A 14,308-nucleotide genomic window follows, 5' to 3' on the forward strand; every position below is an offset into this window, starting at 1 on the left:
GGACTCCTTCCCTGAAGCTGTGCAGGGGTGACAGTGGTCCAGGCAGGAAAGGGTTCCTTCAAACCAATGCAGTGCAGCTCCTAGCTGAGACTCAGTGCACGGTTCAGGGCTTGAGGACTCCCAGGCAACATGAGGGGATCCATAGGATCTCCGGAGGCCACGGGTGTTAAGCAGGAACTCTCCATCCTTGAGGCTTGCTGGGGGCAGTGGGACGGCGGCAGGGTGTGGGTGATCGAGTTTATGGAGTCAGGCTGTGAAGATTCAAGGGTCAGGCCCCACCCATGGCCCTGATGGGACCAACCCTGTTGAGCAATGGGTCATCCCAGTAGTGCTTCCTTAAGCCTGGTGTGGGCAGCGTGGCTTCAGTGGGGTTGGGTCAAGGCTGAGCTCTGGCCTGCACCTGGTGGTTGGCCCTGGAAATTGTGGGCTTTGGGCCAAGGGTGCAGCCTGCCTGCTGCTGGAGGTCACCCTACCCAGAGGTGGAGTGGCCGGAAGGGTGGCAGGCATCCTGTGGTGGAAGGCCCACTGTTGAGGGTCCTGTCCCAGCAAATTGCTGTCCAGGTTGCTTCTGAGCCATGGGTTTACCTCCAGGAAGGCGGGATCTTGAGCCCAAAGAAAGGAGAGGACATCATGTGTCCCCTGAATGGCGGAGAGTGGGGAGAATGTTTGGGGGGTATGTGGTGCATACATGGGGACCCACCAGAGAAGGCACATGGCCCTGAGGCCCCAGGACGTGATTTCTAGCACGTTTATAGAGGGTGTCTGAGGGGGCACTCTCTATGCCCTGGTGCAGACTATGTGACTACCAGGTCTGCAGCAGTTCGTGGCATCTGGGCTAGCCTCCTAGATTGCTTCTGAGCTGATTGATAGCCCTGGCCTGTGCTGAGGGGTCCTGGTGTGGCCCTGGGGTTGTTCGGGGAGCCGGCATGGGCAGTGGAGGTGCTCTTAGGGCCTGCAGTAGGGCACAGCCCAGGTGTTCTTGCTTGAGCGCAGTGAACCTCCTGCCCTGTCCTTCCAGCGTTCAGTAGCAGGGAGGGTCCCATGTCCTTCCAGCGTTCAGTAGCAGGGAGGGTCCATGTCCTTCCAGGGTTTAGTAGCAGGGAGGGTGAGGCCCTGTTTGGACCCGTCCTCCACCTATCTCACCAGATGGTGAGCCCAGAGGAAGACCCCCTGGCTCTGGGCCAGTGTCCGTCAGCCAGATCCCCAGCCCCTGGTGTGCTGAAGCTCAGGACCTTCCTGGTGCCCTGGTCTCCTGCACTGAGCTGTGGTGAGCACATCCGGGTCCTGCTGGATGCATGAGTCGGGAGGGGGGTGCCCTGGGTTGGGTCAATGATGAGAACCTTATATTGTCCTGAAGAGAGGTGATGACTTAAAAATCATGCTCAATAGGATTACACTGAGGTCCAGCCTAGGTGAGAATTTTGGAAGAGGACACTGGGATCCCAAGGTCACAGGCAGGGCTACCGTATTTTGGACTAGAGACCTCAAGGCCCTGAAGGGCATCTTGAGGGGATCCAGCCCTGTCTGCGCTCCTCCGTGAGGCAGCCCTGGCTCCCTGTGTGGGCTTGGTGTTGGTCCTCTGGTTCCTGGACAGGGCATGTGGGCGGCTCCTTCCTGAGCCCCTGTTCTCCCCTGTGTCTTCCAGTGAGCTCTTCTGCCCAGATGGCCCCCCTGGCATTGACTGGCATAGGTGAATGGATCCTGCTTGGGTCATGGGTCATGAGCGAGGCAGAGTGGGGTCACCATGCATCTGCCTTCGGGTCACAAGAATTTCCTAAAAGTGTGGACCTGAATTCCTACCGGGGATGAGTTCTCCAGAAGGGCCACTTCCTTGGGAATCCTACCCAAGAAGGATGCCTATCCTGAAGCCCAGCAGGGGTGATGGTGGTCCAGGCAGGAAAAAGTTCATTCAACCCCATGCAGGGCAGCTCCCATCTGAGACTCGGTGCGTCAGTCAGGCCTCGAGGACTGCCCAGGACACATGAGGTGGCTACAGAGGTTCTGGGGCATTACGGGGGTTCTGGGGAGAGGGGTAGGCAATCAGGGCCATGGGGATCATGCCATGCAGTTTCAAGGACACCCATGACCCTGAATGAGACTGACCCTGTTGAGCAATGGACCATCCCAATGGCGCCTCCTTGAGTCTGGTGGTGAGTGGTGCTGTTTCCCTGGGGCTAGGTCAAGGCTGAGCTCTGGCCAGTACCTGTGGTGCTGCAGGCTGGTCCTGGAACTCATGGGCTTTGGGCCATGGGGACAGCTTGGGTCATGCTTGGGGTCACCCCTTCCCGGAGGTCGAATGGCCGGAGTGGTGGCTTCATAAGGTGGGAAGTCCCGCTGTTGAGCAACCTGTCCTGGGAATTTGCCACCTAGGCTGCTTCAGAGCCATGGGGTCACCTCCAGGGTGGCAGCCTCTTGGGCCCAAGGAAAGGGGAGCACACCATGTGTCCCTGGATTGGTTGAATGTGGCCTGACTCTGTATTTGGGAGGTATGCAGGACATGGATGGGGACCCATCAGAGAAAGTACATAGCCCTGGAGCCCCAGGCTGTGATTTCCAGTGTATGCTTGGAGAGGGGCAGGGGCAGGCTCTCGACTGCCAAGTCTGCAGCAGTGTGTGGCATCCAGGCCAGCCTCCTGGTTGGCCATGTGCTGGTTGGTGGTCCTGGCCTGTGCCCAGTGGTCTCAGGGCGGACCTGGCATTGTGCAGGGCAGCCAGCAGGGCAGTGGAGGTGCTCTCGGGACCTGCAGTAGGGTGCAGCCTGGACTTTTTGCATGAGACCAGTGACCTGCCTACCTTGTCCTTCCAGGGTTGGGTGGCTGGGAGGGCCAAGGGTGGTCTGTGTCCGTCTTCGTGACACATCAGTACCCTGCACGGATCCTATCACATGGATATCCCCTACCCACCTTCCCCACATGGAGGTATGAGGCCCTATTTGGACACGTGTCCTCCTGCTGTCCTAGATGGTGAGCTCAGAGGAAGACTTGCATTGGGCCCAATGGACCCGGGCCAGTGTCTGTCAACCAGGTGCCCAGCTCCTGATGTGCTGAAGCTCAGGCCCTTCCTAGAGCCCTGGTCTCCTGCCCTGAGCTGTGGTGAGCCCGTCTGGGTCCCACTGGATGCATGCATGGGAGGGGGGTGCCCTCGGTTGGGTCGATGAGGAGAACCTTATATTGTCTGAAGAGAGGTGATGACTTAAAAATCATGCTCAATAGGATTACGCTGAGGCCCAACCTAGGGGAGAATTTTGGAAGAGGACACTGGGATCCTGAGGTCCCTGGCAGGGCCACTGTATTTTGGGTTGGAGACCTCAAGGTCCTGAAGGGCATCTTGGCAGCCCCCAGCCCCGTCTCTGCACTCCTCCGTGAGGCAGCCAGGCTCACGGAGTTTGGTGTCAGCGCCCCATTCCCCAGGGGCGGGGCAGGTTGGCGGCTCCTCCCTGAGTCCCCCTTCTCCCTTGTGTCTTTCAGTGACATCTTCTGCCCAGGTGGCCCCCTGGCCTGGACCAGCATAGGCGAGTGGAACCTGCTGGTGTCATGGGCCATGAGCCAGGCTGCGTGGGGATGCCAGGTCAGCCTTCGGGACAGGAGGGTTTCCTCAGGGAGTGGGGGAATCCCCACTGGGGAAGGTTGGGTTCTCCCAGAGGGCCACTTTCTTTCTAATCGGACCCATGGAGGACATTTTCTCTGAAGACCTGCAGAAGTGATGATGTTTCAAGCAGCAAAGGGTTTTTACAGCTCCTGCAGGGCAGACAGCTCCCAGATGAGATTCCGTGCATGGGTCAGGCCTCAAGAACTGCCCAGGCCACATGCGGGGTGCCACACAGGCTGTGAGGCACCACAGGGGTCATGCAGGAGCTCTCGGTCTTCAGGCTTGTGGTGGGGGTGGTGACTGAGTGATCAGGCCCACAGCGTCAGGCCACGGTGTTTCAAGCATCGCTCCCACCCGTGGCCCTGAATGGGACTGATGCTGTTAAGCAATGAGCCATCCCAGTGGCTCCACATTGACCCTGGTGGGGATGTGTCACTGTTTCAGTGGGGATGGGTCCATCTTGAGCTCTGGCCAGCAGCTGATGGTACTGCAGGCTGGCCCAGGGACTTGTGGGCTTTGGGCCAGGTCAGCAGCTCGAGTTCTGCTGGGGGTCACATCTTTCCTGAGTTCCAGTGTCAGGATTCGTGGCCTCCTTAGGTGGGAAGGCCTGCTGTGGTGGGACCTGTCCCAGGAGTTTGCTGCCCAGGCTGCTTCTAAGCCATGGCGTCACCTCCAGGTGGTGGGGTCTTGGGCCCAAGGAGCAGAGAAGACACCATGTGGCCCCCGATTGGTCGAGTATGGCCTGGCTCTGAGTTTGGGAGGTGTGTAGGGCATGGATGGGGACCCACCAAAGAAAGCATGGGCCTGTGGGGCCCCAGGCTGCGATTTCCAATGCACACTTGGAGAGAGCACCTGGTGGGGTGTCCACCATGCCCAAGGGCAGGCTATGCAACTACCAGGTCTGCAGCAGTGCCTGGTATCAGGACCAGCCTCCTTTGTTGGCCGTGAGCTGGTTGGTGGCCGTATCCCGTGTCCAGTGGTCTCTGTGCAGCCCTGAGGTCATGTGGAGCAGCCGGTGTGGGCAGTGGAGGTTATCTTGAGGCATGCAGTAGGCATAGCCCAGGCGTCTTGCCCGAGCCCAGTGACCTCCCTGCCCTATCCTTCCAGGGTTAGGTGGCAGGGAGGCCCAAGGGTACCTTATGTCCATGGCAGGTCAGTATTTCACATGAATCCCATCACATGGGCCCTCCTGTTGTCTCCCCAGATGGTGAGCCCGGAGGAAGACTTGCATTCGGCCTGCTGTGCCCAGGCCAGAGGCTATCAGCCAGGTGCCCAAGTCCTGTTGCACAAAGCTTGGGCCCTTCCTGGTGCCCTGGTCTCCCTCATGGAGCTGGTGAGCCCATCCAGGTTCTTCTGGATGTATGCATGGGGAGCGGGGTGCACTGGATTGGGTCAATGATGATAACCTTATATTGTCCTGAAGAGAGGTGATGACTTAAAAATCATGCTCAATAGGATTACGCTGAGGCCCAGCCTAGGTGACAATTTTGGAAGTGGACACTGGGAATCACGAGGTCCCTGACAGGGTCACTCTATTTTGGGCTGGAGACCTGGAGGCCCTCAAGGGCCTCTCATGAGGACCCAGCCCTGTCTCTGCGCTCCTCCATGAAGCACAGCAGGCTCCCTGTGTGGACTTGCTGTCAGCACACCTGTTTCCTGAGGGCAGGGCACATTGATGGCTGTTCCCTGAGTCCTCATTCTTACCTTGTGTCTTTCAGTGAACTCTTCAGCTCAGAAGGGTCCCTTGGCTTTGACTAGCATAGGTGAGTGCATCCTGCTGCCGTCATGGGCCATGAGTCAGGCCGCACGGGGTCACCGAGGGTCAGTCTTTAGGACAGGAGGGTTTCCTCAGGGAACCAACCTGTATTTCCACTGGGGAGGGACAGTTTCTCCAGGAGGGCAGCTTCCTTGGGAATTGTACCCAAGACGTTGCTTTCCTGAAGCCCTGCAGGGATGGCAGTGGTCCAGACAGGTCCTTCATCCCCGTGCAGAGGAGCTCCTAGCTGAGACTTGGTGCGTGTGTTGGCCTTGAGGACTGCCCAGGCCACATGACAGGGGCCACAGGGCCTCCGGGGCACCATGGAGGCCATGCAAGAGCTCTCTTTCCCCAGACAGGGGTGCTTGAATGAGCCCATGGGGTTGGGCCATGGAGATTCAAGGATTACACCCCAACCATGGCTCAAAATGGGACTTTTGAGCTATGGACCATCCCATGGCGCCTCTTTGAGCTTGGTTGGGAGCAGTGCTATTTCCCTGGGTTTGGGTCAAGGCTGAGCTCTGGCCAGTGCCTGGTGGGGCTGTGGGCCAGACCTGGGACTAATGGGCTTTAGGCCAAGTCGACAGCCTGTGTCCTGCTAGAGGTCACCCCTTCCCCATGAGTGAGTGGCTGGAAGAGTGGAATGTGTGGTGGGAAGGCATGCTGTTGATGGTCCTGTCCCAGGACTTTGCTGCCCAGGCTTTTTCTGTGCCATGGGGTCATGTCCAGGGAGGCAGGGTTTTGGGCCTAAGGAAAGGAAAGGACACCATGTGGCACAGGATTGGCCAAAGGTGGCCTGGCTCTGTGTTGGGGACACGTGTGGGGCATTGATGGGGACCCACCAGAGAAAGCACATGGCCCTGGGACTCCAGGCTGCAATTTCAGGTGTGACTTGGAGAGAGCACCTGGGCAGGTGCCCACCACGCCCAGGGGCAGACTATGCCACTTCCATGTCCACAGCAGCAGATGGCTTCTGGGTCAGCCTTCTCGGTTGGCCATGAGCATGTCGGTGACCCTGTCCCATGCTCAGTGGTCCTGGGGTAGACCTGGCTGGTGCAAAGGAGAAGCCAGAGGGCGCACTGGAGGTACCCTCAAGGTCTGCAATAGCATGAAGACCAGGGATCTTGCCCAAGCCCAGTGATCCACCTGCCCTGTGTTTTCAGGGTTTGATGATGGGAAGGGCCGAGGGTGCCCTGTATCCATGACAGGTCAGTGTTCCACATGGATCCCATCACATGGGTATCCCTTACCCTGTTCCCCACCTGGAGGTGTGAGGCCCTGTTCAGACACATGTCCTCCTCCTGTCCATTCAGATGGTGAGCCTGAAGGAAGACTTACATCAGGACCAATGGACCCTGGCAAGCGTCCATCAGCCAGGTGCTTAGCCCCCGGTTCGCTGAAGCGCAGGCCCTTCCTGGTGCCCTGGTCTCCTGCACTGACCTGTGGTGAGCACATCTGGGTCCTGCTGGATGCATGTGTGGGGAAGGGGGGTGCCCTGGGTTGGGTCAATGATGAGAACCCTATATCGTGTTGAAGAGAGGTGATGACTTAAAATTACCATGCTCAATGATTACGCTGAGGCCCAACCTAGGTGAGAAATTTGGAAGAGGATGCTGGGATCCCAAGATTTCCGGCAGGGCCACTGTATTTTGGGCTGGAGCCCTGGAGGCCTTGAAGGGTATCTGAAGGAGGCCCAACTCTGTCTCTGCGCTCCTCCGTGAGGCAGCCCAGGCTCCCTGTGCGGGCTTGGTGTTGGCCCTTCTGTTCCCCAGGGACATGGCACATGGGTGGTTCCTCCCTGAGCCCTGGTTCTTCTCCCCTTGTGTCTTTCAGTGAACTCTTCTGCCAAGGGGTGGCCTCCTCGCATTAACCAACATAGGTGAGTGGATCCTGCTGGTGTCATGGTCCATGAGCCAGGCTGCTTGGGGTTGCTGAGGGTCAGACTTTGGGCCATGAGGGTTTCCTTAGGGAGCCGACCCTAATTCCCACCAGGGAGGCATAGTTTCTCCAGGAGGGCAGCTTCCTTGGGAATCTTACCCGAGGAGGATGCCTTCCCTGAAGCCCTGCAGGGATGACGATGGTCCAGATAGCAAAGGGTTCCTTCAGCCCCATGCAGGACATCACCCAGTTGAGACTTGGTGTGCAGATCAGGTCTTGAGGACTGTCCAGGTCACATGAGGGGGGGCTAGAAGGATTCCGGGTTGCCACGGGTATCACATGGGAGCTCTTGGTTCCCGGGCCTGTTCCTGGGGGGTGGTGACCAGGTCAAGCCACAGAGGTTCAAGGATCTCATCCCACCTGTGGCCCTGAATGGGGCCGATCCTGTTGAACAATGGGCCATCCCAGTGGCACATACTGAGCCTGGTCAGGGGTGGTACAGTTTCAATGGGGTTGGTCACGGTTGAGATCTGGCTGGCTCCTGGTGCTGCTTCAGGCCAGTCCTGTGACCCATGGGCTTTGGGCTGAGGGGGCAGCCTGTATCCCATGGGGGTTATCTGTTCTCCACGTTTGAGTGGCGGTAACAGTGGCATTCTGAGGTGGGAAGGTCCACTGTCTAGGGTCTTGTACCGGGAATTTGCCACCCCGGCTTCTGAGCCATGGGGTCACCTCCAGGTTTGTGGGATCTTGGGCCCAAGGAAAAGAGAAAATACCATGTGGTCCTTAATTGACCGAGTGTGGCCTGGCTGTCTGTTTGGGAGGTGTGTGGGTTATGGATGGAGTCCCACCAGTGAAAGCACGTGGCCTGGGTCCCCAGGCTGTGATTTTCAGTGCACACTTGGGGAGGGCTCCTCAGTGGGTGCCCACCACGCCCAGGGGCAGGCTATGTGACTGCCAGGTTTGCAATGGTGCATAGCTTCCAGTCTACCCTCCTTGGTTGGCCAGGAGCGAGCTGGTGGCCGTGGCCCATGCCCAGTGGTCACAGGGCAACTCTGGGATCATGCAGGGGAGCTGGCGGGGCCAGTGGAGGGGTTCTCCCGACCAGAAGTAGGGTGCAGCCCAGGTGTCTGGCCCGAACCCAGCCCGCCCTGTTTTTTCAGGGTTTGGTGATGGGGAGGGCCAAGGGTGCCCTGCATCCACAACCAGTCAGTGTTCCACATGGAACCCATTACAGGGATATCCCTTACCCCCTTCTCCACATGGAGATGTGAGGCCCTATTTGGACACATGTCCTTCTCCTGTCCCCCCAGATGGTGAGCCTGGAGGAAGACTTGCATTGGGCCCAATGGCCCTGGACCGGTGTCTGTCAACTAGTTCCCAGGCCCAGGTACACTGAAGCTCAGGCCTCTTCTGGTGCCCTGGTCTCCTGCACTGAGCTGTGGTGAGCATATCCTGGTCCTGCTGGATGCAAGTGCGGGGAGGGGTTGTCCTAGGTTGGGTCAATGATGAGAACCTTATAACGTTCTGAAGAGAGGTGATGACTTAAAAATCATGCTCAATAGGATTACGCTGAGGCCCAGCCTAGGTGAGAATTTTGGAAGAGGACACTGGGATCCCAAAGTCCCCGGCAGGGCCCTTGTATTTTAGGCTGGAGACTTCAAGGCTCTGAAGGGCATCTGGAGGTGGCTCGACCTGTCTCTGCTCTCCTCTATGAGGCAGCCCAGGCTCCCTCTGTGGGCTTGCTGTGGCACTCCGGTTCCCTGGGCCAGGAAACATTGGTGGCTCCTCCCTGAGCCCCTGTTCTCCCCTGTGTCTTTCAGTGAGCTCTTCTGCCCAGGCAGGCCCCCTGGCATTGACCGGCATAGGTGAGTGGATCCTGCTGGGGTCATGGGTCATGAGCCAGGCCACATGAGTCCCCGAGGGTCCGTGTTATGGCCATAAGGGTTTTTTCTCAGGAAGCCAATCTGAGTTCCCACCGGGGAGGCATAGGTTCTCCAGGAGGGTGGCGTTTTGGGGAATCAGACCCAAGGGGGACACTTTCCCTGAAGCCCTGCGGGGATGATGGTGGTCCAGGCAGGAAAGGGTTTTTTTCAGCCCCACACAGGGCAGCTCCTAGCTGAGACTCGGTGCTTGGGTCAGACCTCAAGGATTGCCCAGGCCACGTGAGGGGGACTGAGAGCTTCCGGGGCGCCACAGGGGTCACATGGGAGCTCTCGGTGCCTGGCATGTGGTGCACAAATGGGCCTCTTGGGTTTGGTTATGGAGATTCAAGGATCTCACCCACCATGGCCCTGAATGGGACGGTCCCTGTTGAGCAATGGGCCATCCCAGTGGGTCTCCTGGAGCCTGGCTGGGGGTGGTGTTTTTTCCCTGGGGTTGGGTGAAAGCGGAGTTCTGACCGGCACCTGATGGTGCTGCAGGTCAGCACTGGGACTCATGGGCGTTGGGCCAAGGGGGAGCCTGCATCCCAGTGGGGGGTCACCCTTTTTCCAACGTCAAGTGTCTGGAAGGGTGGCCTCCTGAGGTGGGAAGGCCTGCTGTCGAGGGACGTGTCCCAGGAATTTGTCGCTCAAGCTTCTTCTGAGCTTTGGGGTCACATCTGGGGTGGTGGGGTCTTGGGCCCAAGCAAAGCAGAGGGCACCATGTAGCTCCTGATTGGCCATGTGGCTGTCTCTATGTGTGGGAGTTTGCAGAGTACGGATGGGGACCCACCAGAGGAAGCACATGGCCCTGCAGCACCAGGCTGTGATTTCTGTTGCACACTTGGAGAGGGTGCCTGGATGCGTGCCCTTCATGCCCAGTGGCAGGCTATGCAACTACCAGGTTTGCAGCAGGGTGTGACATCTGAGCCAGCCTCCTTGGTTGGCCGTGACCTGGCTGGTGGCCTGGGTCTGTGCCCAACAGTCCCAGTACAGCCCTGGGGTCATGCAGGGGAGCTGTTTTGGACAGTGGAGGTGCCCTCAGGGCCTGCAGTATGATGCAGCCTGGGTGTTTTGCTGAAACCCAGTGACCTACCTGCCCTGTCCTCTCTGGGTTCGGTGGAAGGGAGGGCCAACAGTGCACTGCGTACTTAACGAGTGAGTATTTCACATTGAACTCACCACATGTGTCCATGGAGGACGAGCAAGGGTGAGCTGGCACCCCCAACCCCCTTCCCAACATGGAGGTCAGTTTTGACATGTCTTCCTCCTGTCTCCCCAGATGGTGACCCCGGAGGAAAACTTGTGTTTGGCCCACGATCCCTGGGCCAATGTCAGTCAGCCAGGTACCCACCCCCAGTGTGCTGAAGCTTGGGCCCTTCCTGGTACTCTTGGCTCCTGCACTGAGCTGTGGTCAGCCCATCTGGGTCCTGCTGGATGCATGTGCAAGGAGGGGATACCCTGGGTTGGGTCAATGATGAGAACTTTAAATTGTCCTGAAGAGAGGTGATGACTTAAAAATCATGCTCAATAGGATTACGCTGAGGCCCAGCCTAGGTGAGAAATTTGGAAGAGGGCACTGGGATTCTGAGGTCCCTGACAGAGCAAATATATTTTGGGCTGGAGACCTTGAGGCCCTAAATGGCATCTGGTGGACCCAACCCTGTCTCTACGCTCCTCCATGAGACAGCCCAGGCTCCCTGCACTGGCTTGGTATCTGGGCTCCAGGTTCCCGGGGGCGGGGCACATTGGAGGCTCCTTCCTGAGCCCCTACTCTCCCTTGTGTCTTTCAGTGAGCTCCTCTGTCCAAGTGGTCCCCCCAGCCTTGAGCGGCATAGGTGAGTACATCCTGTTTTGGTCATGGGCCATGAGTGATGCAGCATGGGGTCCACGACATTCAGCCTTCAGGCCACTAGGGTTTTCTCAGGCTGCCAACCTACTCCCCACGAGGGAGGGATGGTTTCTCCAGGAGGGCTGCTTCCTTTGGAATCTGACCCAAGGAGCACATCTTTCCTGAAGCCCTGCAGGGGTGACAATGGTCCAGGCAGGAAGGGGGTCCTTCAGCCCAATGTAGGGCAGCTCCCAACTGAAACTTGGTGGCCAGGTCAGGCCTGGAGTACTGCCCAAGGCACATGGGGAGGTGGGGCACAGGGGATGCAGTGCACCCTGGAGGTCACACTGGAGTTCTGTCTCCCTGGAGTGGGGTGAGTGACTGGGTCCACATGGTCAGGCTGTGGAGATTCAAGGAATGCTCCACACCCATGGCCTTGAATGGGACCAACTCTGTTGAGCAATGAGCCATCTTAGTGGCACCTCCTTGAGCCTGGTGGGAAATGGCACTGTTTCAATGAGGTTGGGTCAAGGCTGAGCTCTGGCTGGCACCCAGTGGTGCTGCAGGCTGGCTCTGAGACTTGGGGGCTTTGGGTCAAGGGAGCAGTGGTCACCTCAGGGTGGCAAGGTCTTGAGCCCAAGGAAAGGAGATGACACCATCTGGTTCCTGATTGCCTGAGTGTGACTGGGCTCTGTGTGGCGGACTTGGGCAGGGCATGGATGGGTACCCACCAGAGAAAGCATGTGGTCCCTAGGCTCAGAGAGGGCACCAGGGCTCGTGCCCACTACGCTCAGGTGCTGGCTCTGGGACAGACAGATCTGCAGTGGCTGTTGGCATCTGGGCCAACCACCTAGGTTGGCCAGGAGCTGGTTGACAGCCCTGTCCTGTGCCCTGTGTCCCCAGTATGGCTGTGGGGTCATGTGTGGGAACCGGCCTGAGCAGTGGAGGTGCTCTTGGGGCCTGCAGTAGAGTGCAGCCCAGGCACCTTGCCCAAGCCAGGTGACATGCTTGTCCTGGCTTTCCAGGGTTTCATGACAGGGAGGGCCAAGGGTACCCAGTATCCGTATTGGGTCAGTGTTCAGTATGGATCCCATCACATGAGTTTCCCTTAACCCCTTCCCTGCATTGATGTGTGAGGCCCTGGTTGGGCACATGTCCTCCTCCTGTCTCTCCAGATGGTGAGCCTGGAGGAAGACTTGTGTTGGACATGCAGGCTGAGGGCCAGTGTCTGTCAGCCAGGTGCTCAGCCCCCAGTGGGCTAAAACTCTGACCATTCCTGGCACCCTGCTCTCCTGCACTGTGCTGTGGTGAGCACATCTGGGTTCCACTGGTTGTTTGTGCAGGGAGGGGGTTCCCTAGGTTGGGTCAATGATGAGAACAGGGCCACATAAGGGGGACCAGAGGAGCTATGGGGTGCCATGCTGTAACAAGGGAGCTCTTGGTCCCTGGAGTATGGTGTGTTAATGGGCCCATGGGGCTGGGTAGCAGAGGTTCAAGGATCCCACCCTACCCATGGCCTGAATGCAACCATCCCTGTTGAGCAACGGGCCATCCCAGTGGGTCTCCTGGAGCCTGGTGCGGGGTGGGTTGTTTCCCTGCGGTTGGGTCAAGGTTGGCTCTGGCTGGCACCTGGTGGTGCTGCAGGTCAGCCCTGGGACTCATGGGCTTTGGGCCAAGGGGCAGCCAACATCCCGCTGGGGACCACCCAAGTGTGAAAGATGGCCTCCTGAGTTGGGAAGGCCCACTACTGAGGCACCTGTACTGGGAATTTGTTACTCAGGCTGCATGGGAGTCATGGTATCACCTCCAGGGTGGCGGGGTCTTGGGACCAAGCAAAGGGGAGGGCACCATGAGTCTCCGGATTGGCTATGTGTGACTGGCTCTGCGTCTGGGAGGTATGTGGAGTATGGATGGGGACCCACCAGAGAAAACAAGTGGCCCTGAGGCCCCAGTCTGTCTTTTCTGGTGCCTGCATGGAGAGGGTGCCTGTACGCATGCCCCGCATGCCCGGGGCAGGCTATGCCACTGTCAGGTCTGCAGTGGCGCATGGCATATGGGCCAGCCTCCTTGGTTGGCTGTGACCTGGCTGGCGGCCCGGACCTGTGCCCAGTGGTCCCAGGGCAGCCCCGGGGTCATGCGGAGGAGCCGTTTTGGCCAGCGGAAGTGCTCTCAGGTCCTGCAGTCCCGCATACCCAGGGCATTTTGCCTGAGCCCAGTGACCTACCTGCCTCGTCCTTCATGGCTTCGGTGGCAGGAAGAGACACCTGCGAAGGTGGTGAGTCAGTATTTTGCATGGATCTCGTCACATGTGTCCATGGAGGGGGAGCAAGCATGAGCTGGCACCCAACACTCCCTTCTCCACATGGAGGGAGTGTCCTCCACCTGTTCCCCCAGATGGTGAGGCTTCTGTTGAGCTCGCTTTTCCTGGGCCAGTGTCCATCACCCAGGTGCTTAGCCCTCAGTGCACTGAAGCTGCAGCCCTTCCTGGTGCCCTGGTCTCCTGCACTGAGCTGTGGTGAGCACATCCGGGTTCCACTGGATGTTTGTGTGGGGAGGGGGTTCTCTGGGTTGGGTCAATGATGAGAACCTTATATTGTCCTGAAGAGAGGTGATGACTTAAAAATCATGCTCAATAGGATTACGCTGAGGCCCAGCCTAGGGGAGAATTTTGGAAAAGGGTGCTGGGATCCCAAGGTTCCCAACAGGGCCAATGTATTTTGGACTGGAGACCTGGAGGCTCTGAAGGGTGTCTGGAGGTCGTCCAACCTATCTCTGTGCTCTAGGTTCCCTGTGTGGGCTTGGTGTCAGTGCTCCCATTCCCTGGGGGCAGGGAATGTTGGTGGCTCCTTCCTGAGTCCCTGTTCTCGCCTTTGTCTTTCAGTGAGCTCTTTCACCTAGGAGGGCCACTTGGCGTTGACTGACATAGGTGAGTGGATCCTGCTGGTGTTATGGATCATGAGCCAGACCATGTGGGGTCCCCAAGGATCAGCCTTTGGGCCACAAGGGTTTTCTCAGAGAGCAGACCTGAATTTCCACCTGAAATGGAAGTATTCTCCTGGAAGGCAGCCTTTTTGGAACCAGACCCAAGGAGGACACTTTCTCTGAAGCCCTGAAGGGGTGATGGTGGTCCAGGCAGGAAAGGGTTCCTTCTGCCCAAAGCAGGACAGTGCCCAGTTGAGACTTGGTGCTGTGGTAGGGTCTTGAGGACTGCCCAGGCTACATGAGGGGGGCCAGAGGGGCTACAGAGCACCACAGGGATAATGGAGGGCTCTTGGTCCCCAGAGTGTGGTGCGTGAATGGACCCATGGTGTTGAGTTGTGGAGATTCAAGGATTGT

General features: G+C 58.3%; 1 protein-coding gene, 1 long non-coding RNA gene and 7 other non-coding genes across 25 annotated transcripts in view; all 9 read left to right on the forward strand.

Moving 5' to 3' along the window:
- Positions 1-14,308, forward strand: part of LOC117070978 — a 239,965-nt gene that overhangs the window by 172,347 nt on the left and 53,310 nt on the right. For 16 of the 17 annotated variants that reach the window (XM_033190771.1, XM_033190786.1, XM_033190778.1 and 13 more), the window contains one exon: positions 10,935-10,979. The exons of the other annotated variant lie outside the window; for it this stretch is intronic. In XM_033190771.1, coding sequence (XP_033046662.1) covers positions 10,935-10,979 — 45 coding nt within the window. The remainder of the gene's footprint in view (positions 1-10,934; positions 10,980-14,308) is intronic. 17 annotated transcript variants of the gene reach the window in all.
- On the forward strand, positions 1,242-3,090 carry LOC117070984. Its single transcript, XR_004432134.1, has 3 exons — positions 1,242-1,267; positions 1,646-1,690; positions 2,961-3,090. It is a non-coding gene; the product is annotated as an uncharacterized LOC117070984 (long non-coding RNA).
- Positions 1,324-1,405, forward strand: LOC117071766. Its single transcript, XR_004432510.1, has one exon. It is a non-coding gene; the product is annotated as a small nucleolar RNA SNORD115 (small nucleolar RNA).
- Positions 3,148-3,228, forward strand: LOC117071777. The gene has a single exon (XR_004432521.1). It is a non-coding gene; the product is annotated as a small nucleolar RNA SNORD115 (small nucleolar RNA).
- Positions 4,978-5,059, forward strand: LOC117071744. The gene has a single exon (XR_004432488.1). It is a non-coding gene; the product is annotated as a small nucleolar RNA SNORD115 (small nucleolar RNA).
- LOC117071789 lies at positions 6,847-6,928 on the forward strand. The gene has a single exon (XR_004432533.1). It is a non-coding gene; the product is annotated as a small nucleolar RNA SNORD115 (small nucleolar RNA).
- On the forward strand, positions 8,719-8,800 carry LOC117071759. Its single transcript, XR_004432503.1, has one exon. It is a non-coding gene; the product is annotated as a small nucleolar RNA SNORD115 (small nucleolar RNA).
- LOC117071746 lies at positions 10,610-10,691 on the forward strand. Its single transcript, XR_004432490.1, has one exon. It is a non-coding gene; the product is annotated as a small nucleolar RNA SNORD115 (small nucleolar RNA).
- On the forward strand, positions 13,543-13,624 carry LOC117071731. The gene has a single exon (XR_004432478.1). It is a non-coding gene; the product is annotated as a small nucleolar RNA SNORD115 (small nucleolar RNA).

The sequence above is a fragment of the Trachypithecus francoisi genome, unplaced genomic scaffold (assembly GCF_009764315.1).
Source record: "Trachypithecus francoisi isolate TF-2019V2 unplaced genomic scaffold, Tfra_2.0 Lachesis_group3, whole genome shotgun sequence".
In the NCBI taxonomy this organism is placed as follows: Eukaryota; Metazoa; Chordata; class Mammalia; order Primates; family Cercopithecidae; genus Trachypithecus; species Trachypithecus francoisi.